Source organism: Argopecten irradians, chromosome 1, assembly GCF_041381155.1.
Source record: "Argopecten irradians isolate NY chromosome 1, Ai_NY, whole genome shotgun sequence".
Classification (NCBI taxonomy): domain Eukaryota; kingdom Metazoa; phylum Mollusca; class Bivalvia; order Pectinida; family Pectinidae; genus Argopecten; species Argopecten irradians.
In genome coordinates this window covers 3,949,234-3,975,311 of record NC_091134.1, presented here as the reverse complement: position 1 = coordinate 3,975,311, position 26,078 = coordinate 3,949,234, and the positions used below count along the sequence as shown (strand labels likewise).

The following is a 26,078-nucleotide window of genomic DNA, read 5'->3' as shown; positions in this document are numbered from 1 at the left end:
GTTTTTAGCATAATGTGACTAATTGAATCGTGTCCTACTGCTTTCCCACTTTTTAATGATATGAGGATGCCAATAATGTCATTTACGGTAACGGTAACTGGTACGTCAGAGATTATAGAGTCAGTTCTAGGTTCAACGATAGGAACTTCCGCCCCCGCTCCCCCTCCCCCCCCATCATTAATATTGGATATTGATATAAGTAGTCGTTTAAAACATTTGCCTTTGTGTAGTCATCAATTTCAATAATTCCAGTCGGACTCCGCAGAGGAGGAACAGAGTTAGATACATCAGAATTTTTAATTAGTCTGCGTATAATGTATGCTGTTTGGTGTTACTGTTTGTATGCATGAGTGAGATACCACCATATGCACCATAAAATTAGCAACTACAGTTTCCACCATTACAAAGAGACATGGCACGATTATACTGCAGCCTCCCACAATATTGTCATTCACACATAAGCTTACACCTGAGGCATGTTAAGGATGGCGAACGCTCGCGTGACAAGAAATTTAAATTTGTCATCCTGCACAGTAGCGAATGCTCGGGCGCGCATTCGATTTATTGGTCTCTCATGCACTTGTTCTGGCGCTGTTATCCAAATAAAGACGTATTTAAAAATTCCCTAAATATGGCTAATGTAGAGTTACCGGGCTACAGTTATGAAAATTTATTTTCGGTTAAGTCATGGTCATTACACATCTGCACATACATTATGTTTCTTCAGGCAGTTGATTCAGGAACATCGTCTATAGGAAGTTTTTTTCATATCTAGGAAGTTATTTCTTAACGCCAATCCTGCTTCCTGACATCGAATATATAAGACACTCGGGATATTCTTTAAATTTCACAAAAGACACACAAGACACAACAGACACTCCAGACACTTCACACACACACCACAGGACAACTCTACAGACACCAACACTCGGAAGCTTGGGAATAATTTTATGAACATGTATTTTAGTAGACGGTGAAATTTTATTGTAATTCCCGTCAGGATGTATAGGGCTATACAGTGCTTTACCCGATATACTGATTATGCATATGGAATCAAATAAAAACCATGAAAAGAAGACAACGCCTCAATCATCATTCAACTCATCACAACATCGACATGAACCTCACGAGCCATAAGGAACCATCAAACCCACATCCAACTTCTGACACCAACAAAAACATAATTTTATTACACTTCGTTATGCGAGCACCACCGTCCTGAACACGTCTCTGTATACAGCAGTGCGACTGTTTGGACGTCAATAAAACAACTAAAGGACATAACCCAGAACCTCAAGACCAAAGGACCAAAGATGTAAAAGTAGAAGGAGAGAACATATGATATCCTAAGTTTAGTCGCCTTTTGCCATTCTAGCAACTATTCTACCATTCATGATTGTACTTCATTTTTTTCAATCATGTTAGTACTAATATCAGATAATGTGGCTATATGTGTGAGTAAAATGAATAAATAGCTTACTTTGTCTTATATTACTTATTTGGTACTTTACACCCGCGCCACACTCATTTGAAGTACAAATGTATGTGTATTTCTACTTATTGCCCCTAGGATTCTATTCGCCTTGTTCACAGCTGTCTGGATATGTTGTCTAAAATTCAACTTATTGTCCTCAATGACCCCCAAATACTTTTCTTCCTCTTCTAATTTCAAACAAGTTCCCTTTCCTATTCCGTCTGACTCCCTATACAAAAGAAGATTTGAATTTGTAGGATCATTTCCTATCCTCATAGTGTTACACTTATCAGGATGAAACTTAAGCAGCCATATTTCTGACCAATTTTGGAGAATATCCAGATCTTTTTGCCTATAATATTTTCTGTGGTGTCGCTGTACAGTTTAGTGTCTTTCTGAAAACATTAAAACATTTTTAAAACATCTGAGCCAGTTGTAGATGATACAGGGTTGTTTACGTTAGAGTACAAAGGTCATACTATTAGGGATGGAAGTGCTATGAGGGCAGAGACAGTTAGTGCGAGTTATTTGTAGATAAGGTATACATACATGTAGTAGTAAATCTGAAGGATAGGTTCATGGAGGAGGGGGATGCAGCTACTCTGTCCAGTGTTACATGTTGTTCACTCCAAGTTGGTGTTTGCCAGGTTTATCTGAGGATGTAGTAGAGGATGTAGCAGCTTATGTCAGTAGGTGTGGGTTAGGGTCAGATCTAGAGCGTAGACAGCAGGTCTCAGGTTTCAGGGCTTTTGCTAAGGTTCAGATAAAATCAAATAGTGAGTGTTTTGGTAGTCAGAGGGATTTAGCTAATTTGGCAATTAGGTGTAAGGATACATTTCCTTTGTTGGCTGCGGCTGCTGAGCGACTCCTTGTTGAACCGGTCTCTACTATGAATTGTGAGAGGGGATTCGGCAGACAGAACCTCATCAAGACCAGTCTTAGAAACAGCCGTAGCCCTAAGACTCTGGAGAACTTGATTAGGATCCCGATCCACAGTGGAGACATTGACCTAGATGCTGCCTTCCAGAAGTGGGCCTCTGCCAAGCAGAGGAGGATCCTGATGCCCCACTACTGATTGATGGTGTTCAGAGTGACTGTGTTTTGAGGATTTTCTGTGATCATTGTGATTGACAGCCTGTGATTAATGTGGTTTATTTGTTCAGAAATATGATATATTACGACAGTATTTAATTATGTATATTGTGTGACTATGAACATTGTGTTCCAAAACTTTCATATTTAGTTGTAAAAGATCTTCAGAGACACTTCAATTCAGTGATTGGATATTAGTTAGAAAAGGACAGTATTATATTGTGAGAACATTGGTGAATGCTTAATGAGCAATGTGTTTCATATATACTGTAATAGATGCTCAGAGAGACATTTTAGTATCAGGGTATGTAGTGCCTGTTTAGTACTTATTTTAGTTTTTTGAATATGATGTGATAATGTTGAATGAATTATTTATTGAACTGATCTTTGGTATTGTGTTTCATTGCAAGACATTATAAGTACATGAACCTAGTTACTGTTTAACATAAAAAAAATATTCAGACCGTCTGAGAGACAGTTTCTAATTTAGTGACATTAGATTTTAACACGTTTGGAGTCGTCTCGTGGTGCGCCACGAAAGTTGGCGAATCTGATTTTTGACCAAGAGCTAGCCCTGGAATCCACTAAATCTGGAGGGTCATTTGTGTACAGAACAAATAATGTTGGACAGAGTACGCTACCCTGTGGTATGTCACGTCACGGATTTCCATTTGTTTGTCCATTATTTACAGATACCTGCTGTTTCCTATCTGTTACAAATGACAGTATCCATTCTCTAGACCGTTCCGATATCCCACGTGCCTCTAGTCCCCAATAGTCTTCTATGAGGCACTGTGTACAATAAATGTAACATCATTCTTGACCTAATCATCTTTCCATCATCTTGCATCAAGTTCATCAGCATCAAGTTACCAGCATATTGTTATTTTTTGTCCCCCTTCTTGAAAATAGCAGTGATCTTTGCTTCTTTCCAAACCTTTGGAACCTGTCCTTGGCTTAGGAATAGGTTGAAAATAACATTTCATAGCTTTGTAACAGATTTTTTAACTTCTTTTAGCAAACTTGGGTGTGTGTTGTCATGTTCCTGGGATTTACTCACATACAAGTTTTGTATCAAATTCTCTATCTCATCTTCTGTTATTTTCTTGACAATAAACACTTATTTTATTTCTTTTACTGGAAGTTTGGATACCTCTCCAACTAGTTCCCGAACAAAAACACTTGGGAAAAAAAATCCGCTTACGCCTCAGATTTTTCTCCGCCGCTCTTTGCAACATGTTTTAGCACGCCATAATCTTTCACATGCAGTTCTGCTATCGCCGTCCTAGTTTTGGTTTTCGAATTTGCATACCTCCAAACTTTCTTTGGGTTTATTTCGACCTACTCCGCAATATTTTCTTCAACTCTCTTCTTTCCATTCCTAACCAAAATCTTCACTTAATTTCTTGCTTTGGTGTATTTTCTGTATTTGTTTTTATCCTTTATTTCCATGAATATTTTCCAACATCTATGCTTTCTATGTATTACTTTCACAATACTGCCATCTAATGGTTGTCTGTAATGCTTCTCAGTTAATTTCCTCATTCGTATATGATTGTTTGTTACATTCAATATTTTCTCTACAGATCTATTGTAATTTTCATCTACATCTCCGTCCAGAAGTAATTCCCGGTTTAGTTCGATATTTTTTCTTATTTTTTTTATCATAATTCTCTCGATTGTACAGCATTTTCCTATCCGTTTGATTTGGTTTATAACTGGTACACACTTTATGCTTTTGTGCTTTTAATTCTGACCTTATCTAAAGTGTTCATCCTCTTATCCCTTCAACATTTCCTGCATTATGTGCAGCTCCGCAGTGATTGGAGTTTATTAACGCCATTATTTCCTTTTATCATTGGGTCATCACTTAAAATCCTAGTTTTCAATTCAACCAGTTTGTTAGTTAATGCATCCGCTTTTGTGAATAAACATGGGATATTATTTCATTTTAGTTTATCCTTTCTTTTATTATTAGGTCACCGGAGACAAAGTCTCAAGTGACCCATTCTAATCGCCTTTTGTCCGTCGTCGTGCGTCGTCCGTCGTATGTCCGTAAACAGTTTACATGTTTGACTTCTTCTCCAAAACTGCCGAAGGAATTTCAATGAAATTTTGCACAAACCTTCTAAGGCATAAGATTAATCCACCTCTTAGATTACATGGCTCCTACAATTTATGATGGCTATGGGATGGGGCAAAAGTGGTAAAATTGACAAAAATTTCAAAAATTGCCACTCGCAGATGTGGCAGAATCAAATACTCTTCTTAGATAGAAAGGTCTTAAAGTCCTTTACAAAAGAAAATGTCAATTACAGGACCCTGGGTTCTCACGTTTCCCCCTGGAGATGGGGTTAAGTTTACAATAGTTTGTATAGGAAAAACACATTTATGAGTATAATTTGCTCAATTTTCATAGGAAATACGTAACATTTGGCTAGAATCATTAATCACAAATTTGATGGAACCAAAAACCCTTCATAGATTGAAAGTTCTTTCAAAAGGCCCTTTACAAAAATTTATTAATTTCATGGCCCTGGGATCTCAGTCTTTCTTTCCTCTTTGGAAGTCAACTTTACGATAGTTACATAAGAGAAACACATTCATGAGCAATTTTTGCTCAATTTTCATAGGAAATGAGTCCAACTTGGTTAGAATTATTAGCCTGAAATATAGCTTTTAAACATATCCATATCGGTCCTCGCTGGCCCCCAGTGACCAGAGGAGCGGGGCCAAACGGGTCAAAATATTAATTTCAAATTCAAAAAATCTTCTTTTGATTTCACAGATTTGATGGAACCAAACACCACGGGTATCTTCTTAAACATATCTGTAGAATTATCAGAAAAATTCAATTTAACAAGAACGCTATTTACATTTTAACATTTAAAACTGGTCCAATTTCCTCTATTGGGTATCTGATGGTACTTTCACAAATTTTCTGGCTCAAGGCCCGAATCTTGAACTTGCATTCCTCGACTTCATGCCTTCATTCCTTTTCTTGGTCAATTTCCACATTTCTTTTTCCTTTATCCTCTTTGATTTTTTCATGTCATTTCTTAGCCTTATGACATCCAGTCTCGGATTTTTTCTTTTCAAAATGACAATGTTCTTACAAGGTTCCATTTCAATTTCCACATTGTCGAGAACAGCCAAGAGAGACCTTTCTGGCTGTTTCTCGTTTATCTTCAGAATTTTCAACATCCTTTCTCTTTCCTTCCTAATCTTATGACCTTCACGTTTTTTGTTTTTTTTACTTCATTGACTTTGATCATGCATGTTTTCAATATTTTCAATATTTCCTTCACTATTTCATGACCATGCTCTTCTCTTTCCTCCCTACTTCCAGCAGCGCTCGTCTGATCCGTATATCATAATATTACTTTCACGATTCTTCCTTTCATTCAGTTCTGTGATGATCAAAATGATTATGTTTATTGGCTTCCTCTCTTGAAGTTGGCTGTACATTTGTACCGCTCTTCCATCCTGTTGACTTACTGTTTTCTTTTCCAATTCAATTTGTTAACTATGATCCTCACTTCTTTCTCTTCACATTTATGTGTAGCCTTTTCCTCAAGTGTAGTCAACCATAGTTAGCTAAGAATTGTTATTTTTATAAGATTTGGCGAAGAGTGCTTCATTTGAAAATGATGTCCCGCATATTTGCGCTTATACAATTTTCGTTCGTTGCGGACCTAATTTTACTCTTAGTTGTGTAAAAATTAAAAGAGATTTTTGGTAACGTATATTTAATGCAAGTCCGTTATTAAGCGTAAACAGATTATTTTTTATTTATTGCGGGTTTTGAAGTAATTTCGATAAAAACCTTTCAAATACTTAAACTGCGAGTTACCAGATTAAATAGGTACACACGTACAGCAGTGGATAAATACAAAAATAGTATGTTTGTGATGTATGAAAATTTAAACGTAAAATACGCGGATATGTGTCATGTTAAATTCAATGTAGCATGCTATACAACTTGCAGCATTTCATATATACACATAGCCCGAGATACTCTGGTCCTAACACCAGACTTAGACATTATGACAGATAGATGTCTGGTTTAGGGCTAGAGCGCACTAGTACATGAAAAAGTGAAATTCGCTGACACCGTTTGGTATCGGGCCAGGCCATCTCCACCGAGAAGAGCCACTTATCTTGTGTTTTTTTTTAACAAATGAGTTTTGGTTTGTTTATTTTTACGTCCTATTAACAGCCAGGGTCATGTAAGGACGTGCCAGGTTTGTTGGTGGAGGAAAGCCGGAGTACCCGGAGAAAAACCACCGACCAGCGGTCAGTACCTGGCAACTGCCCCACATGGGATTCGAACCCGCTTCCCAGAGGTGGAGGGCTTGTGGTAATATGTCGGGACATCTTAACCACTCGGCCACCGCGACCCCTTAACAAATGAATAATATATCTACCAAAAAATAGCAATTTGGCTAGATTACAGGCGATTTGCATACTATGAGAAAATGACGAAGACGTGGAGGGAAATTGAAAGATGCGGAAAAGAAACTATTGTATTAACATAATATAACGCGCATGCGTGATAAAATGGATTGCTATGGGTAGACAAATTATTAACTTGATGAAAAGACCAAGGTAAGTGATACTTCTCGGGGTAATGTTATGTAAGCAGTCTGAATCGGAGATGATCTGGCCCGATACCAAACGGTGTCGGCCAATTCCAGGTTTTCAAGTACTAGTGCGCTCTGGCCCTAAACCAGACATCTATCTGTCATAATGTCTAAGTCTGGTGTTAGGGCCAGAGTATCTCGGGCTAATCTGCACACTACCACTTGATATATCAAAATTCAACAAGGTGGTTTCAAGATACCAAAATAAAGGTTAGTAATTTACGATTGAGCGTCGATAAGTTCCAACTTCCAGTGATTGTGACGTCACAAAAATCACATCAAAATATGACGTCACAATCATAGACATGTGGGTCTAAACAACAGTAAATCGATCGTGCTTGAGCCTCGTGCGTGTAATTGTAACTTGAAAATTAGGATTCTGTATAAAAAAGTTAAGCTAACTACATATTAACATATATGCTTTGTTTCACCAAAAAATATCAATAATCCTGTTCCATGACTATATATCGTTAAGGATATACACCTCTGAGAAGTCAAAATTTTCTTATATTAAACTTTTTTTCTCATATGTTTTTTTGGAAATAGGAGTTCATTTCATAGAAAAAAAAGGAAGTAAAACCATATATCAGTGTGTTTGTTTTTGAGCTATTGTAACTCAAAGATACCTAATTGACAAAATATTGAATTTTACTGGAATTTTGCCATTTTGACCACATAGACTAGAGATAAAAGCCATAATTTCCTTATGAGTCGTTTGACATGTATAGATTTTTGCAGAATTTATTTTCTAGTGGTCTGCTTTAAAAATAAACCAGTTTTTCTCAGAGTTACACCATATGCTACCCCTACCTTGTATGCTAGAAAATGCACAATTTTCAGTCATTTTTGCCAAATTTAACCCTTCATAGAAAAATGTTCAGGTTTTAAACTTTGTAAATATTTTGCATATCAATAGGTTAAATGTAATTGCTCTTTCTAAACCAGACAGAAAAAATTGGGGTCCGTGTGCTTACATTTTTGTTTAAATATTTGTTATTTTTCAATATTTTAGAGTAAAAAATGAAAGTGCTCAAATCACCATTAAATGTAGAAATAAGAATACAAATGTGCATTATTTCACACATTAATGCTAATATTTTAATTACCACGAACCTAGTAAATATTTACAGCAAAAAAAAAAAAACCGAATAAATAAATAAAAATAAAAAAAAATATGATAATTTCTCAAAAAATTAAACAATACATATATGTACATGCTGGATCAAATACATGTACATGTTGTATTTCAATCATTTTGACATGTTTCGTCATCATGCAATATTTTATCTTTAAGTAAATCATCCAAATTAATTACATTTAGCCCAAACATCTAGAACAGTTTCAATAATTAAACCATGTCCTTAATAGAAACTTTATTAAAAGACATTGAAGAAAGAAATATATATACAAGGTAAAAACATCAAATAGCCATAATTACAGTGAAAATGAAAATGTCCAAAACTACAATGTACAAATTTCTCACACATTAATTTAGCCAATGAAGAACGAACACTACACAAAATGATAAATAACGCTACTTCATGACGGCATTTATTTGTAGATTTGAAGGTGCCAAATAAAAACTAATTTAGACTAAAATCAAAATGGGAAAATGCATAGCTGTTAAATTAAAGATTTTAAAGTAGTCTATACGTCCTTGGTTAAATTTGTGATAATTTCTCAAATGACAATATATATGTGTGTATTAAGGTGTAACCAAAGTGCTACGATAGGTTGAAAGTAATTACTATCTCAGAGATTTACGGTTTAAGCGAGATCTAGGGATATACCAGTCAAAAACATAAAGAAAACAAACAATTTTGTTACCAAAACACAAGCACATGTTGTGTCTATTTTCATTTTCCCGGTTTAGACCAATCTCGTTTTGGACGACCAATGAAATTGTCCGTTGCTTACCACGTGACCACGCCTTCCATCGCCGACTCAGCACTACATGTGAAGAAGTGACAGCGAACTAGAGGTTTTCAACTCCATCGTTTAACAAAGCAACACTTCGAAATGGCCGATACGAAAAGCAGTTTGGCGCGGGATGGTACCATGCAGGTTACTGCCAAGGTAGGAAAAAATCGGGACAGATGCACTAATATAATTCTTAGTTGAATTTGGGGTGTTTCGACCAGATCTGCAATGTATTTCGGACATTACTTCGCGAGGTTTAGTCGCTCGAAAATGAAATTATTTTGCACAGACTAACCATTTTTATGAGCGTTAATATATCAGATTTTAGTAAGATACTTATATGTAAGGATTTGCAATAGCTTACGTTGTGGACAAGTCATATTGTTGTGAAATAGTCCATAATTTATTGTATCGCTACCGAAGGATTTTCAAGATGGCTGACGGAATTAGCAAAGGTCAAAATAGGTAAGGGAGTATTTTTAGCGTCTTGGCAGTAAAGGAAATGGAATCAGGAGTTGTCTGCTCACTGATGTAATCTCCTGACATCAGTTAACATCGACACGTACTTTTTATGCACTGTCATTTCGTAACGCTTGGTCGACTTCCAATCGGAATATATATGTAACTTGCTGGCTGGCTAAACACAAGTGGGTGGGTTTTCCCATGTGTGTTGACATGTGTGCGAACAAGCTCGGGCACGTGTACACTCTGACCAATTAATACCCGTCATGTCGTGCTGACGTTGCAGATATTATTTACTATGACACCTCTAATTATTGTATATAAACAAAGCATCATTTCTCCCAAACAAAATTAATATATATTCTATTAAAATAGTTACATTTATTTACAATACACACCATAGAATTCCAAGACTTACAAGTATTAACTCCATTGTACTGCCACTGAATACTTTTTCATTATGAATTAAATAAAATATTAAGCAGGTATCCTTTACCAGTTTTATGGTGTCACATTGAAACCAAATAGGAATTTTGTATTTTTTAAACAATGAAAAAAAAATCTACAACATTCAGACATCCTGGTTAAGGTTTTAGCCCCTGTTCAATCTGCTGTTGTGATATTCAAAATACATTCTAACATTAATTAGTGCAAAGTATTTGCAGGTCAAAAGACATGATACGCCGATTCGGGGATGCATTAATGTGGTTTTAAATGTGCCCAAGTCACATGACTAAACTGACTGGATGTTGTATTCCGGAAACAGCGTATCAATCATGACAGAATTTTTAGTACATCCTTAAATCTCAGTCTGCAGTTTTAACCGATATTAGTTATGTTCCCTTTTGACTCTAAAACTGATTGTCCTATTTATAGATTTGAAAGTTATAACCTATGAGAGACTGAACAATATAAGTTATAAAGTAATTTGAAGTTTCCTTAGAGATAGTATGATTCAGACTGATTATTAATGTAACATTTAATAAATAATTAATTTCCTGTTTCCTAATGGCATCAAGTACTTGGAGACTCCAAGTCTTGGAGTCTTATAATGAATGTGACGTTATATATATTTATTTCTCTGTTTCAGGAGGGCATTGAGTACTTGGAGTCCGCGGGTAAAGACCGACTTTTGGAGAGACAGGGCCTGAAGGAGTCGAAGCCTGACAAACCCACCGTGGCACGAGATGGAACCATGATGGTAACGGCAAAGGTAATCTTCAGAACACGCTGGTCAGACTCGGGGAAACTAAACATGGGTCATTCTGACACTAACCTTCCACCTCTGGATAGCTAAGTGGTTAAGATGTTTCACATTGTACTGCTTGCCCTTCATCTCCAAGCAGAAATCTGGTCTATTTAGTATATTTATAAGATCTTACATGAGTGATCATCTTCATTTCATATGAGATTTTATGAAACGAGTCTTAATAATTTTTGTTGTTTTTGCGAGCCTTGGCGAGTAAAGATTAAAACTTCGAGACGAGTTTTTATAAAATCTCATATGAAATGAACACACATTTAAGATACTTTTTAACAAATAACTATAAAAACCTATATTACACAGAATTTCATGTCAAAATGTATTCCAAAAATCTAACAGAGGTCGCCATTTTGTCCCACCGTCCTCGTAATCCTGATGTCACACCATGTTACCTGATGTAATTTTATTGTTTCTCTCCGACATCACAACGAATGTCAAGTCAATGAAAATTGTTCACGGTTATATTACACAAGTAACATACGCTAAAATATTACGGAATCACTGGATATCAGGCAGATTATTTGATAAAAGATAATGTGATTTAACAGCCATTAACTGGATAAAACAGTAGCGTAGGACTGTTTTGATGACGTTGTGTTCCCTCTATTTCAGGAAGCCAATGCTTTATTAGGAAGTGACAAGCCTGATGAAGATGCCAAGACAAGAGGTCAAAATGTGAAGATCCAGGAGGCAAAGGAAGAACCCCCGGCCAAGAAATCCAGAATGGCTAAAGGAGTAACGATGATTGGCACAGCTCAGGTATTTAAATATGTCGACTATTGGGGTCGTGGTAATCACTACCCTTAGTAGAATAATGTCAAATGAAAATATACATGTTACTTTAAAGATGCTCCACCGCGGACAGACCATAAATGATACACATCAATTGAACAATTGGTGTTTAATCGTGTATATAAATGTCTGATTAACACAAAAAAATAATATAAAATAATTTATTTTGCTTTTAGTGCAAGCGCAGTGCCACGGAATTTATTTTGCTTTTAGTGCAAGCGCAGTGCCACGGAATTTTTTCAGGATGCAATTTATTATTTCAATTATTCTTATCTTGAAGTAAAAATTAGAAGCTCAAACTTTCCAATGGAGGTAATGGTGTAAAGTAAGTAAATCATCTGATCCTGTTTTTGATAGTGAAAAATACCATTTGCAGTGGTGGAGCATCTTTAATGACCTATTAAGTTTTGTAAACATTGATTATTTTTTGCAATATTTCTTTAAAACTGTCATTGAAATCTTTGTATCAATTTAAATTGAGATAAAAGTATTTATTTAGTCTCTCATCTAAGTTAACATAATGTACATTCATTAAATGAATATTCTCCATTTAGAACATATGAACTTGAGTAACTTGTGTCTTATCCCAGTTATGTTGAACAATAAAAATATGTTTAAATCAAACATATGGACTGTTGTTGACCTTCTGGAAATGTTCTGTATGGTTATTCAGTTTATTCCAACAATTTTGTAGGAAGCTGAACAGATTCTTGGTGGAAATAAACCAGATGCAGATGCTATGACACGCGGCCAACAGAAAAAAATTGCAGAGATTTCTAAAGAAACTCCACCAACTCCAACAAAGAAACCTCGCATGGCCAAGGAAGGAACAATGGCCGCCACAGCCAAGGTGAGACAACCACAGCTTATATTTATTACTAAACATGGGAAAATATGTGAAAGTTTTAATATTGAACTTTGCCATAAAGAATGTAAGGTATCCTCTAATATTGCATTAGCTTACTGGAAGTGGAAAGTGGATAAAAAGACATTTTGACAACTGTTGTTAATTTTCTTAAAAGTATTTATCATTTTACACCCTGACGTTTACTGTCCTTTTGATCTGTTGTTAATTCTGGTCTTCTGGGTTACATCTATTGTTTAACAGGAGGCTAAGGCATATTACATTGGTAAAGACAAGCTAGGAGACACAAGGTCAGAATCTAAAGCCTTGAAACAGACCGCTGGAACTCCAAAGAAAACGACTTCTATCGCCAAGACAATAGGAGAAGGTAAGGTTAAGGTTGTGGTTAACTTTGATCATCATGATCAATAAAATGATTCTCTGATTGTCTAGTTTAGGAATACAATCAATTGTTCATCTACAAAATTTTAGATTGTTTAGTGAGCATGTTACTTCTTCAATATTGTCTTTGCATATAACAGAATTATCTGCCTGTATTAGTAAGTAATAATCATGGCTTGATTATTTCGTAAATAAAACTTAATATATACTCACATACCCATGTCACAATCAATACCTACTTCCATGGGCAGATAACTTTATAATATACCAGTGCAGAATAGCTGTTTATAGCACATAAGGTACGTCCAAGCTTTGGTGTTTTTTTCATTCAATGTGAATTATTTCCACTTGACAGCGGCTTATGTTGTGCCCGATATCAACGTAAACGAAGGTAGAAGAACACGATCCCAGTCGAATCCTAAACCAGCAATGAAACGCGCTGGAACCATGCAGCAGACTGCCAAAGATGGAAAAGAGTTTTTAAAACGAGGTAGAAAATCAAAGAAAGCTGCAGCTCAAAAAATTGTAGAAGCTGATGAAGAGGAAGAAGAAGAAGACGATGAATAAACATTTACATCTGACATGTCATCACATCAATCATCTGATGTTGTAGAAAAGATTATCTTTTATTAAACCATATTCTTGATATTTCCTTCTGTATATGTGAAATCCCCAGGATATATGCGAGTTTGTGTAGCTGGGAGAATTGTACCAGTAGAATTTGTGTTTGTGTAAGATTTTAAACTAGATTGAATGTGTAGTGACGGTTTTTCAATTACAGGAATAACACCAGGTTTCTGTACACGTTAATATTTATATTCCATTATTCTGAGTCACACCTTCACACACATACTTATGTAAGAATCCTACATGTCTTAAAAGTTTTATATCTCATAGAATTCATTTTAAATGTATTTTTTTCACAATAGACGTTTTACTAGATATGTGATTGGTTGTGTCTGACCATGTTCATGATCAGATACATAATTTCAAATTCATCTAGTGCTATATCTGAAAACATTGATCAAAATCATATAAAAAAGACATTAATTTTTTTTTACCCTTGAAAATGAAAGTCAACCCATTTGTAAGGTGACTATACCTACACATAAAAGTCAGAGAAATACAGTTTACAGTACAATAACCACTTAGTAATGATAAAAGTGCAATTTCTGACAGAGCTACCTAGTTAATTAAGGGATGTGAAATAATTTGATTCTGCATTGACATGGGTCATGAATGGGAGTTCTTGTTTTAATGGCAGCAATTTTTTGCATGAAATAATCATAAAATGTTTCACATTTCCTGTTTTTTGTTATTTTTGTTTTGTGCATATTTTCCATGAATATTATTTAAAGTGAACAGTCGGGCAAGGATGGCTAAAGTCGGTAAAAATGGTGTGAATGTATCCAGTATAATTTCTTATGAAATAGAAAAATAAAATCTCTCGCCAAAATCTGTCTGCGTACGAACAAATTAATTTAAAGTATAGGAATCCTAAAACGTCCTCCCGGCTGACTATGTCCGTGGTTACATTTACACGCAGCCTCACTTTCAATGCTTTCAACTTTCCTTTACTTTAATGGTCAGAACTGGGAAACGTAAGCAGAACTTGGCCGTCGTAGTAACATGTGAGAACTTTTGGAAGGCCGATGAACGCATTTAGACTGATTTTTTTTGCCCGACTATTCACTTTAAAATAAGTTCAGAACATAATATACCTTATATATATTAGCAATTGTTTCACACAGTAATTTTTCTTAAATTGAAGTTAATATTGAATGAGTTTTCATAACTAACTTATAAAGGTGTATATCTACGCCAACTGTTGTTTCAAAAATGATAAAGGGATCAGAAGAATGATCAATATTCCCGGTATAAGTAATATTAAGAGACTCTTTACTATGAAAGATATTCAGACATGAATCATATTTCGATCTTAATCTAATATAGGTTTTTTTTCTGTGCTGAATAACATTTTTATGGTTATTTGCTAAATGTGATATGCTTTTTATGTTTAGTTATATACATGATCAGTACATTGAATTATGTACCTTGTTTGTTTGGTTGTGCAAAGTTAATCTGAAGATTTTATTTTTCACAGTTAAATTTCTCCTGTACTAAATCAAATTAAATGTTGTAGCAGTTCTCTGGGGTTTTATTTTTTGATTCATACATTCTTACACATGACAAGTGTTGTGATTGCAAAGTAATACCTTTCTAACTTCTAAGGATAGGTACTTTATGTTTAATTTCTATTATAGGAAAGTTAATATCTTAACTTGTTTTTATGGGGAAAACGTTAAATTTGTTTGAATAAACAGTAAAAGAGTCATTAAATTTATTCTTGATGATGTCATCTTCTCCTTAATTTTTTTATTATAAACTTAAACAGGCAATTGACCAATCAAGACTGTTTAAAGATAAAAGTAGTAATTAGAGGAGGAGTAAATGTTTGAAAGTCAAATTGTTTAATTAACGAGCTCGTGTTTAATTGTACACACAATCAGAAAGCGTAATCAGTAGTTATTGTATGTAGTAGTTTATTGTCATCCTTCAACTATATCTTTGCTTTATTCAAGTTTGCATTTTTATTGTATGAAAAGAAAACATTGACTGTTTTTTTCAACTATTTTCATATAAATGCCAATATATATCTGCATATATTTGTGTCATCATTTGCATGTATTATTTAAAATTACTGAAAAATGCACAATTTTAGATCAAATACGTATGTAGATGCCTTTAATTATTAACATCTTTTGCAGAAATTTTGTATTATGAACTTTAAGCTTGATTGTTAAGGTCTTAATTGGATAAATAACTTTTGTAGGTCCCAACCTGCTTCGTAAGTGTGGACTTCTATTTCAGTAGTGATGTTTGTTTTTAAAACATGCCAAAATGTTTGATTATTATCAGAGTTTTAGATATATTGTTACATAATTGATCATTGAATATATTTCGAATCATGTTATCTTGAAATGATTAAAGACTTTTGATTATTAAGTCAATCACGATGTTGAGAGTTTTGTGAGACATGTGATTGAGTGTATACAGTGATCTTCGTTTATTCTGTAACAGCAGGTTAAATTATCAATGTTTCAATATGTTTAACGTAAGAAACAGTAATGGTTGTTTATCTAATTCAGTAAGTAACACCAAGACTTACAAATAACACTGCCATCATTCATCTTTTAAGAAAGAAAATCCATTTTTCATTGGATATGTTTTTGTCATCCATAAATGCATTTATTGTGTGGATGTCCATCATTTTGGGAGAGAGGACATTTTATGATCTGGGAATACATGTGCTGGTCGTAGATACGAGAAGTCATTGTATTCATACTTGGAATATGATACAGTGATGTTTTATTTTCATACTGAATTTTTATATCATCATTTTCTATGTGTTAACATTAGTGTATATAAAGTATCGTAAAATTATTTTAAATCAATTTTAGTAGCTTTGAACATAAGAATGGGACAACTATTGTGTGACTAGGCCAGATTTGTTACCAGTGAGGAACCATGATTTTAGATTTTACTCTTAAAGATGCTCCATCGCGGACAGAGCATAAATGATATTCATCATTTGAACAATGATTGGCGTGTAATCGTGTATGTATCTGTCCAATCAACACAAAAAATAATATAAAATAATTCATTTTGCCTTTGGTGCATGCACAATCAGTACTTCATTCCATATAAGATATAGTGCCGGGATGCAATTAATTATTTTTCATATTTTTACCTTGAAGTAAAATTAGAAGCTCAAACATTTCAATGGTGGTGATGGTGTAAAGTATGTAACTTGTAGCTGAAGAAAAATACTAAATCGTCTGCTCCTGTTTTTGATAATGAAAAAACATCATTTGTCAGCAGTGGAGCATATTTAAGTTATTTATCCAATAACAAGGATCCCAGTACAACAAACTTCCGGTATACTTTGTATAATGTACACATGTTTAGTGTGATTGAGGCAATTTCTTGTCCGTTTTTGTAGTTAAAAGTAAACTCCTGTTACTGACTATTTACACTGCGTACATGTATTGTTAAAAGTTTACTTCAATTGTAACATATTAATTGAAGACAAATTAACTAGGTAGATGTAAGAAAGTTTTACTTGTTTTTCTAGAAATTTTAACTAGTTGTAGAAGAAATTGGTATCTGTGATATAAATCACTGTTTTATATAAAATCCATATACATTATAAAGCTTTAAGTATGGACTATTTTAATCATTCTCATCATTTTCTAATATAGGCTAACCTTAATTTGAAAGGAGCAGCCTTATAAATTTGTTAAGTTATATGTAATGGATAAAGTATTTGTTATTTTATTTAAAGTATATAATACTATAAGATTTAATAAATTCAGTAATTGACTATTTTATTTATCTCCCTGTGTTTCCAGTACTTTGTGTCAGCAGATTTTGTGAAATGTGTTGTTACCCATTAAAATGTAGTCTCATTTTGGTTAAAATATTTTATCAAACATGACTGATTTTGTAAGTGAATGAAATTAAAATTATTTAGAAAATAATTCCTCTGTATTGTTTTTGTGTTAACATCTAATTGGTCTAACTGGTCCCCATTGACCCTCACCAGGATGTCTGGCCTGAGCAGCATGGCCCCCATTGACCTTCACCAGGATGTCTATGGCCTGACCAGCATGGCCCACATTGACCTTCACCAGGATGTCAATAGCCTGACCAGCATGGCCCACATTGACCTTCACCAGGATGTCTGGCCTGAGCAGCATGGCCCCCATTGACCTTTGCCATGATGTCAATAGCCTGACCAGCATGGCCCCCATTGACCTTCACCAGGATATCTGGCCTGAGCAGCATGGCCCCCATTGACCTTTGCCATGATGTCAATAGCCTGACCAGCATGGCCCCCATTGACCTTCACCAGGATGTCTATGGCTTGACCAGCATGGCCCCCATTGACCTTCGCCAGGATGTCTATGGCCTGACCAGCAGGTTCCACATCGACCTCTACCAGGATGTCTATGGCCTGAGCAGCATTGACCTTCACCAGGATGTCTATGGCCTGACCAGCATGGCCCCCATTGACCTTCACCAGGATGTCTGGCCTGACCAGCATGGCCCACATTGACCTTCACCAGGATGTCTATGGCCTGACCAGCATGGCCCCCATTGACCTTCACCAGGATGTCTGGCCTGAGCAGCATGGCCCCCATTGACCTTCACCAGGATGTCTATGGCCTGACCAGCATGGCCTCCATTGACCTTCACCATGATGTCTATGGCCTGACCAGCATGGCCCACATTGACCTTCACCAGGATGTCTGGCCTGAGTAGCATGGCCTCCATTGACCTTCACCAGGATGTCAATGGCCTGAGCAGCATGGCCTCCATTGACCTTCACCATGATGTCTATGGCCTGACCAGCATCGCCCCATTGACCTTCACCAGGATGTCTGGCCTGAGCAGCATGGCCCCCATTGACCTTCACCAGGATGTCAATGGCCTGACCAGCATGGCCGCCATTGACCTTAACAAGGATATCTATGGCCTTACCAGCATCTCCCGTATTGACCTTCATTAGGATGTCCATGGCCTGACAAGCATGGCCCCCATTGACCTTCACCAGGATGTCTATGGCTTGACCAGCATGGCCCCCATTGACCTTCGCCAGGATGTCTATGGCCTGTCCAGCAGGTTCCACATCGACCTCTACCAGGATGTCTATGGCCTGAGCAGCATGGCCCCCATTGACCTTCACCAGGATGTCTGGCCTGAGCAGCATGGCCCCCATTGACCTTCACCAGGATGTCAATGGCCTGACCAGCATGGCCTCCATTGACCTTAACAAGGATATCTATGGCCTTACCAGCATCTCCCGTATTGACCTTCATTAGGATGTCCATGGCCTGACTAGCATGGCCTCAATTGACCTTCACCATGATGTCAATGGCCTGACAAGCATGGCACACATTGACCATCACCAGGATGTCTATGGCTTGACCAGCATGGCCTTCATTGACCTTCACCAGGATGTCTATGGCTTGACCAGCATAGCCCCCATTAACCTTCACCAGGATGTCTATATCCAGACCAGCAAGGCCCTTATTAACCTTTACAAGGATGTCTATAACCTGATCAGCATGGCCACCAATGACCTTCATCAGGATGTCTATGGCCTGACCAGCGGGCGCACATTGACATTCACCAGGATGTCTATAGCCTGACCAGCAGGGCGCACATTGACCTTCACCAGGATGTATATAGCCTGCCCAGCAGCGCCAACATTGGCCTTCACCAGGATGTCTATGGCCTGATCAGCAGGGCCCCAATTGACCTTCACCAGGATGTCAATGGCCTGACCAGCAGGGCCTCAATTGACCTTCACCAGGATGTCTATGGCCTGACCAGCAGGGCGTACATTGACATTCACCAGGATGTCTATGACCTGACCAGCAGGGCCCCAATTGACCTTCATCAGGATGGCTAGGGCCTGACCAGCAGGGCGCAAATTGACATTCACCAGGATGTCTATAATCTGACCAGCAGGGCCCCCGTTGACCTTCACCAAGATGTCTATGGCCTGCCCAGCAGCGCCAACATTGACCTTCACCAGGATGTCTATGGCTGTGCCCAGCAGCACCAACATTGACCCTCAGCAGGATGTGTGGCTGACCACCATGGCAGCCATTATCCTTCAGCAGGATATCTATTGCCTGACCAGCAGGGCCTCATTGACCTTCACCAGGATGTCTATGGCCTGAGCAGCATGGCCCCCATTAACCTTCACCAGGATGTCTATATCCAGACCAGCAAGGCCCCTATTAACCTTTACAAGGATGTCTATAACCTGATCAGCATGGCCACCAATGACCTTCATCAGGATGTCTATAGCCTGACCAGCAGGGCGCACATTGACATTCACCAGGATGTCTATAGCCTGACCAGCAGGGCCAACATTGACCTTCACCAGGATGTCTATGGCCTGACCAGCAGGGCCCCCATTGACCTTCACCAGGATGTCTATGACCTGACCAGCAGGGCGCACATTGACATTCACCAGGATGTCTATAGCCTGATCAGCAGGGCCCCAATTGACCTTCACCAGGATGTCAATGGCCTGACCAGCAGGGCCTCAATTGACCTTCACCAGGATGTCTATGGCCTGACCAGCAGGGCGCACATTGACATTCACCAGGATGTCTATGACCTGACCAGCAGGGCCCCAATTGACCTTCATCAGGATGTCTATGGCCTGACCAGCAGGGCGCACATTGACATTCACCAGGATGTCTATAATCTGACCAGCAGGGCCCCCGTTGACCTTCACCAAGATGTCTATGGCCTGCCCAGCAACGCCAACATTGACCTTCACCAGGATGTCTATGGCTGTGCCCAGCAGCACCAACATTGACCCTCAGCAGGATGTGTGGCTGACCACCATGGCAGCCATTATCCTTCAGCAGGATATCTATTGCCTGACCAGCAGGGCCCCATTGACCTTCACCAGGATGTCTATGGCCTGAGCAGCATGGCCCCCATTAACCTTCACCAGGATGTCTATATCCAGACCAGCAAGGCCCCTATTAACCTTTACAAGGATGTCTATAACCTGATCAGCATGGCCACCAATGACCTTCATCAGGATGTCTATGGCCTGACCAGCAGGGCGCACATTGACATTCACCAGGATGTCTATAGCCTGACCAGCAGGGCGCACATTGACCTTCACCAAGATGTCTATGGCCTGCCCAGCAACGCCAACATTGACCTTCACCAGGATGTCTATGGCTGTGCCCAGCAGCACCAACATTGACCCTCAGCAGGATGTGTGGCTGACCACCATGGCAGCCATTATCCTTCAGCAGGATATCTATTGCCTGACCAGCAGGGCCTCATTGACCTTCACCAGGATGTCTATGGCCTGAGCAGCATGGCCCCCATTAACCTTCACAAGGATGTCTATATCCAGACCAGCAAGGCCCCTATTAACCTTTACAAGGATGTCTATAACCTGATCAGCATGGCCACCAATGACCTTCATCAGGATGTCTATGGCCTGACCAGCAGGGCGCACATTGACATTCACCAGGATGTCTATAGCCTGACCAGCAGGGCCCCATTGATCTTCACCATGATTTCTAAGATTTGACCAGCATGGCTCCCATTGAGCTTCACCAGGATGTCTGGCCCGACCAGCATGGCCCCCATTGACCTTCACCAGGATGTCTGGCCCGACCAGCATGGCGCCCATTGACCTTCATCGTGATGTCTACAGACTGACCAGCATGACCCCCATTGACCGTCGCCAGGATGTCTGGCCTGACCAGCATGGCCCTAATTGACCTTCACCAGAATGTGTATGGCCTGACTAGCATGGCCCACATTGACCGTCACCATGATGTATATGGCCTGATCAGCATGGCCTCCATTGACTTTCACCAGGATGTCTAGGGCCTAACCAGAACGGCCTCTATTGACCTTCACAAGGATGTCTATGGCCTGCCCAGCAGCGCCAACATTGACCTTCACCAGGATGTCTATGGCCTGCCCAGCAGCGCCAACATTGACCCTCAGCAGGATGTGTGGCTGACCACCATGGCAGCCATTGACCTTCAGCAGGATATTTATTGCCTGACCAGCAGGGCCCCATTGATCTTCACCATGATTTCTAAGATTTGACCAGCATGGCTCCCATTGAGCTTCACCAGGATGTCTGGCCCGACCAGCATGGCCCCCATTGACCTTCACCAGGATGTCTGGCCCGACCAGCATGGCGCCCATTGACCTTCATCATGATGTCTGGCCTGACCAGCATGGCCCCATTGACATTCATCATGATGTCTGGCCTGACCAGCATAGCCCCATTGACATTCACCAGGATGTTTGGCCTGGCCAGCATGGCCCCCATTGACCGTCACCAGGATGTCTGGCCTGACCAGCATGGCCCCCATTGACCTTCACCAGGATGTTTGGCCTGACCAGCATGGCCCCCATTGACCTTCACCAGGATGTTTGGCCTGACCAGCATGGCCCCCATTGACCGTCACCAGGATGTCTGGCCTGACCAACATGGCCCCATTGACCTTCACCAGGATGTCTGGCCTGACCAGCATGGCCCCCATTGACCGTCACCAGGATGTCTGGCCTGACCAGCATGACCCCCATTGACCGTCGCCAGGATGTCTGGCCTGACCAGCATGGCCCTAATTGACCTTCACCAGAATGTGTATGGCCTGACCAGCATGGCCCCCATTGACCTTCACCAGGATGTTTACCCTGACCAGCATGGCCCCCATTGACCTTCACCAGGATGTTTGGCCTGACCAGCATGGCCCCCATTGACCGTCACCAGGATGTCTGGCCTGACCAGCATGGCCCCATTGACCTTCACCAGGATGTCTGGCCTGACCAGCATGGCCCCCATTGACCGTCACCAGGATGTCTGGCCTGACCAGCATGACCCCCATTGACCTTCACCAGGATGGTTATAGCCTGACTAGCATGACCCCCATTGACCGTCGCCAGGATGTCTGGCCTGACCAGCATGGCCCTAATTGACCTTCACCAGAATGTGTATCGCCTGACTAGCACGGCCCACATTGTCCGTCACCATGATGTATATGGCCTGATCAGCATGGCCTCCATTGACTTTCACCAGGATGTCTAGGGCCTGACCAGAACGGCCTCTATTGACCTTCACAAGGATGTCTATGGCCTGCCCAGCAGCGCCAACATTGACCTTCAACAGGATGTCTATGGCCTGCCCAGTAGCGCCAACATTGACCCTCAGCAGGATGTGTGGCTGACCACCATGGCAGCCATTATCCTTCAGCAGGATATCTATTGCCTGACCAGCAGGGCCCTATTGATCTTCACCATGATTTCTAAGATTTGACCAGCATGGCTCCCATTGAGCTTCACCAGGATGTCTGGCCCGACCAGCATGGCCCCCATTGACCTTCACCAGGATGTCTGGCCCGACCAGCATGGCGCCCATTGACCTTCATCATGATGTCTGGCCTGACCAGCATGGCCCCATTGACATTCATCATGATGTCTGGCCTGACCAGCATAGCCCCATTGACCTTCACCAGGATGTTTGGCCTGACCAGCATGGCCCCCATTGACCTTCACCAGGATGTTTGGCCTGACCAGCATGGCCCCCATTGACCGTCACCGGGATGTCTGGCCTGACCAGCATGGCCCCCATTGACCGTCACCAGGATGTCTGCCTGACCAGCATGGCCCCCATTGACCGTCACCAGGATGGTTATAGCCTGACTAGCATGATGCCCATTGACCTTCACCATGATGGCTTTGGCCTGACCAGCATGACCCCAATAGATTGTCACCAGGATGTCTATGGCCTGACCAGCATGGCCCCCATTGACCGTAACCATTATGCCGCCACAGCCGCCATCCATCAAGTTCTACCGGAGCAATATGGCTAAATCTTGCATGAAATGATCCTGACATGGTCCTGACAAAATGCTATTATTCGGGTCGATCCTAAATCCAAGATGGCCGCCACAGCCGCCATCTTGAAAACACATTTTGAACTTCTTCTCAAGTTCTACCAGTGTGATTTGGCTGAAACTTGCATGAAATGATCCTGACATGGTCCCGACAAAGTGTTGTTATTTTTCGGGTCGCTCCGAAATCCAAGATGGCCGCCACAGCCGCAATCTTGAAAATACATTTTGAACTTCTTCTCAAGTTCTACTGGAGCAATTTGGCTAAAACTTGCATGAAATGATCCTGACATGGTCCTGACAAAATGTTATTATTCGGGTCGATCCTAAATCCAGGATGGCCGCCACAGCCGCCATCTTGAAAACACATTTTGAATTTCTTCCCAAGTTCTACCGGCGCGATTTGGCTGAAACTTGCATGAAATGATCCTGACATGGTCCCGACAAAGTGTTGTTACATCTCTGGTTGATCCCAAATCGAAGATGGCTACCATGACACTATATCTAATTAATTTCCTATATGATTATTGCCAAGATAGTCAGATGACCGTTAAGGCCCTTAGGCCTCTTGTTTGGTTTAGTGGAAAAAAATTGACATTTCAATTGGTTCATTGGCGTAGTAGAAAGTGTTGACATTTGAATTGAATCATTGGTGTAGCAGGAAAAGTGTTTATATTTGAATTGGTTAATTGGTGCAGTAGAAAGTGTTCATGTTCAAATTGGTTCATTGGTTTAGCGTAAAGTGTTGATATTAAAATTGGTTCATTGGTGTAGTGGAAAAGCGTTTATATTTGAAGTGGTTCATTGGTGTAGTAGAAAGTGTTGATATGTGAATTGGTTCATTGGTTTAGTTGAAAAGTGTTGACATTGGAAATGGTTAGGTGGAAAGTGTTGACATTTCAATTAATTCATTGGTGTAGTAGAAAGTGTTCATATTTAAATTGGTTCATTAGTGTAGTAGAAAGTGTTCATTTTTAAATTGGATCATTGGTGTAATGGAAAGTGTTGACATTTGAATCGATTTATTGGCGTAGTAGAAAGTGTTGACATTTGAAATGCTTCATTGGTGTAGTAGAAAGTGTTGACATTTGAATTGCTTCATTGGTGTAGTAGAAAGTGTTGACATTTGAATTGCTTCATTGGTGTAGTAGAAAGTGTTGAAATTTGAATTGCTTCATTGGTGTAGTAGAAAGTGTTGACATTTGAATTGCTTCATTGGTGTAGTAGAAAGTGTTGACATTTGAATTGCTTCATTGGTGTAGTAGAAAGTGTTGACATTTGAATTGCTTCATTGGTGTAGTAGAAAGTGTTGACATTTGAATTGCTTCATTGGTGTAGTAGAAAGTGTTGAAATTTGAATTGCTTCATTGGTGTAGTAGAAAGTGTTGACATTTGAATTGCTTCATTGGTGTAGTAGAAAGTGTTGACATTTGAATTGCTTCATTGGTGTAGTAGAAAGTGTTGAAATTTGAATTGCTTCATTGGTGTAGTAGAAAGTGTTGACATTTGAAATGCTTCATTGGTGTAGTGGAAGGCGTTGATATTAAATTGGTTCATATTGGCCAAAAAAAATGTTTGTTTAGGGTTACATTGGCAAAAAAAAAAAAAAAAAAAAAAAAATAGGGTCGGTCGGTCGGTCGGGATTATTATTATTTTTTTTTGAGTGCCTTTCATTCTAAAATGATGGCCGTAACCGAAGTTTGAGATCGAAATCCCGACTTAGAAAAAAAAATCGTAGAAAAGTGGAAACAAAATAGGGTCGGGGGTAAAAAAAAGGGTCGGTCGGGTAACCCTAAACAGACATTTTTTTTTTCTAAAGTGTAGAGGAAGTCTTGATATTTGAATTGGTTCATTGGTGTAGCAGAAAGTGTTCACATTTGAATGGTTAATTGGTGAAATGGAAAGTGTTGACATTTGAATTGGTTCGTTGGTGTAGTGGAAAGTATTTATATTTGAATTGGTTGGTTCATTAAATCATTTTCCGAACTTCGAATTCACTTCCAGTTGTCCACATTATTATGGATTTCCTGATAACAATACCCGACCGACCCTTTTCTTTTACCCCGGACCCTATTTTTTTCCACTTTTCTACGAAAAAAAATAAAAGTCAGGATTTCGATCCCAGACTCCGGTTTAGGTAATTATTTTAAAGTGCAAGACACAAAAAATATGCCGACCTGACCCTATCTTTTTTTGCTAATGTAACTCTAAACAGACATATATTTTTTTGCCTAATCAAGGATGTGTAAATTTAATACTTTGAAACTAAGTTTATGCACATTATGTCAATGATGTATGATTGATATTTTAAAACGGTTATTACTAATTGCCCATTTTGTATATATCTGGGTGAGTGGGTTTAGGGAAGGCGTAATTTCCCAGCATTCCCTTTTCACACTGAAGTGGTCCATTTGTTTTGTCCTAATCATAAAATACTGGTCAGTAGGCCTAACCTTCAATTTATTTTTAATTTAAAGCTGAATTTATTTTATGAATTATCCTATGCATTGAATATACTGTATGTTGTACACAAATGTTATTACTTGAAAACAAATAATTAAAATAATGCAAAAGTGGGGCTCGTCCGGGATTCGAACCCGGGACCTCTCGCACCCTAAGCGAGAATCATACCCCTAGACCAACGAGCCATGCAAACGAGGATGGTGTATTTAAAATTTGTACATCGACACACGGTGTCTACAAATCTGGGTCGCTGGTATGT

The 26,078-nt window shown here is 39.1% G+C and overlaps 2 protein-coding genes and 1 non-coding gene across 3 annotated transcripts; 2 read left to right on the top strand and 1 right to left on the bottom strand.

Annotated features, from left to right (window-relative positions):
* The first annotated feature begins 9,129 nt into the window (after positions 1–9,129).
* On the top strand, positions 9,130–17,434 carry LOC138315421 (uncharacterized). Its single transcript, XM_069256435.1, has 6 exons — positions 9,130–9,285; positions 10,682–10,804; positions 11,468–11,614; positions 12,342–12,497; positions 12,756–12,879; positions 13,249–17,434. Exons 1-6 carry the CDS (start codon positions 9,229–9,231, stop codon positions 13,458–13,460), a joined length of 819 nt encoding a protein of 272 aa, XP_069112536.1. The 5' UTR covers positions 9,130–9,228; the 3' UTR covers positions 13,461–17,434.
* A 2,216-nt stretch (positions 17,435–19,650) lies between these two features.
* Positions 19,651–20,295, top strand: LOC138308820 (uncharacterized). The gene has a single exon (XM_069249832.1). The coding sequence runs from the start codon at positions 19,651–19,653 to the stop codon at positions 20,293–20,295; it is 645 nt and encodes a 214-aa protein (XP_069105933.1).
* A 5,637-nt stretch (positions 20,296–25,932) lies between these two features.
* Positions 25,933–26,004, bottom strand: Trnap-agg (transfer RNA proline (anticodon AGG)). The gene has a single exon. It is a non-coding gene; the product is annotated as a tRNA-Pro (tRNA).
* Positions 26,005–26,078: the final 74 nt, after the last annotated feature.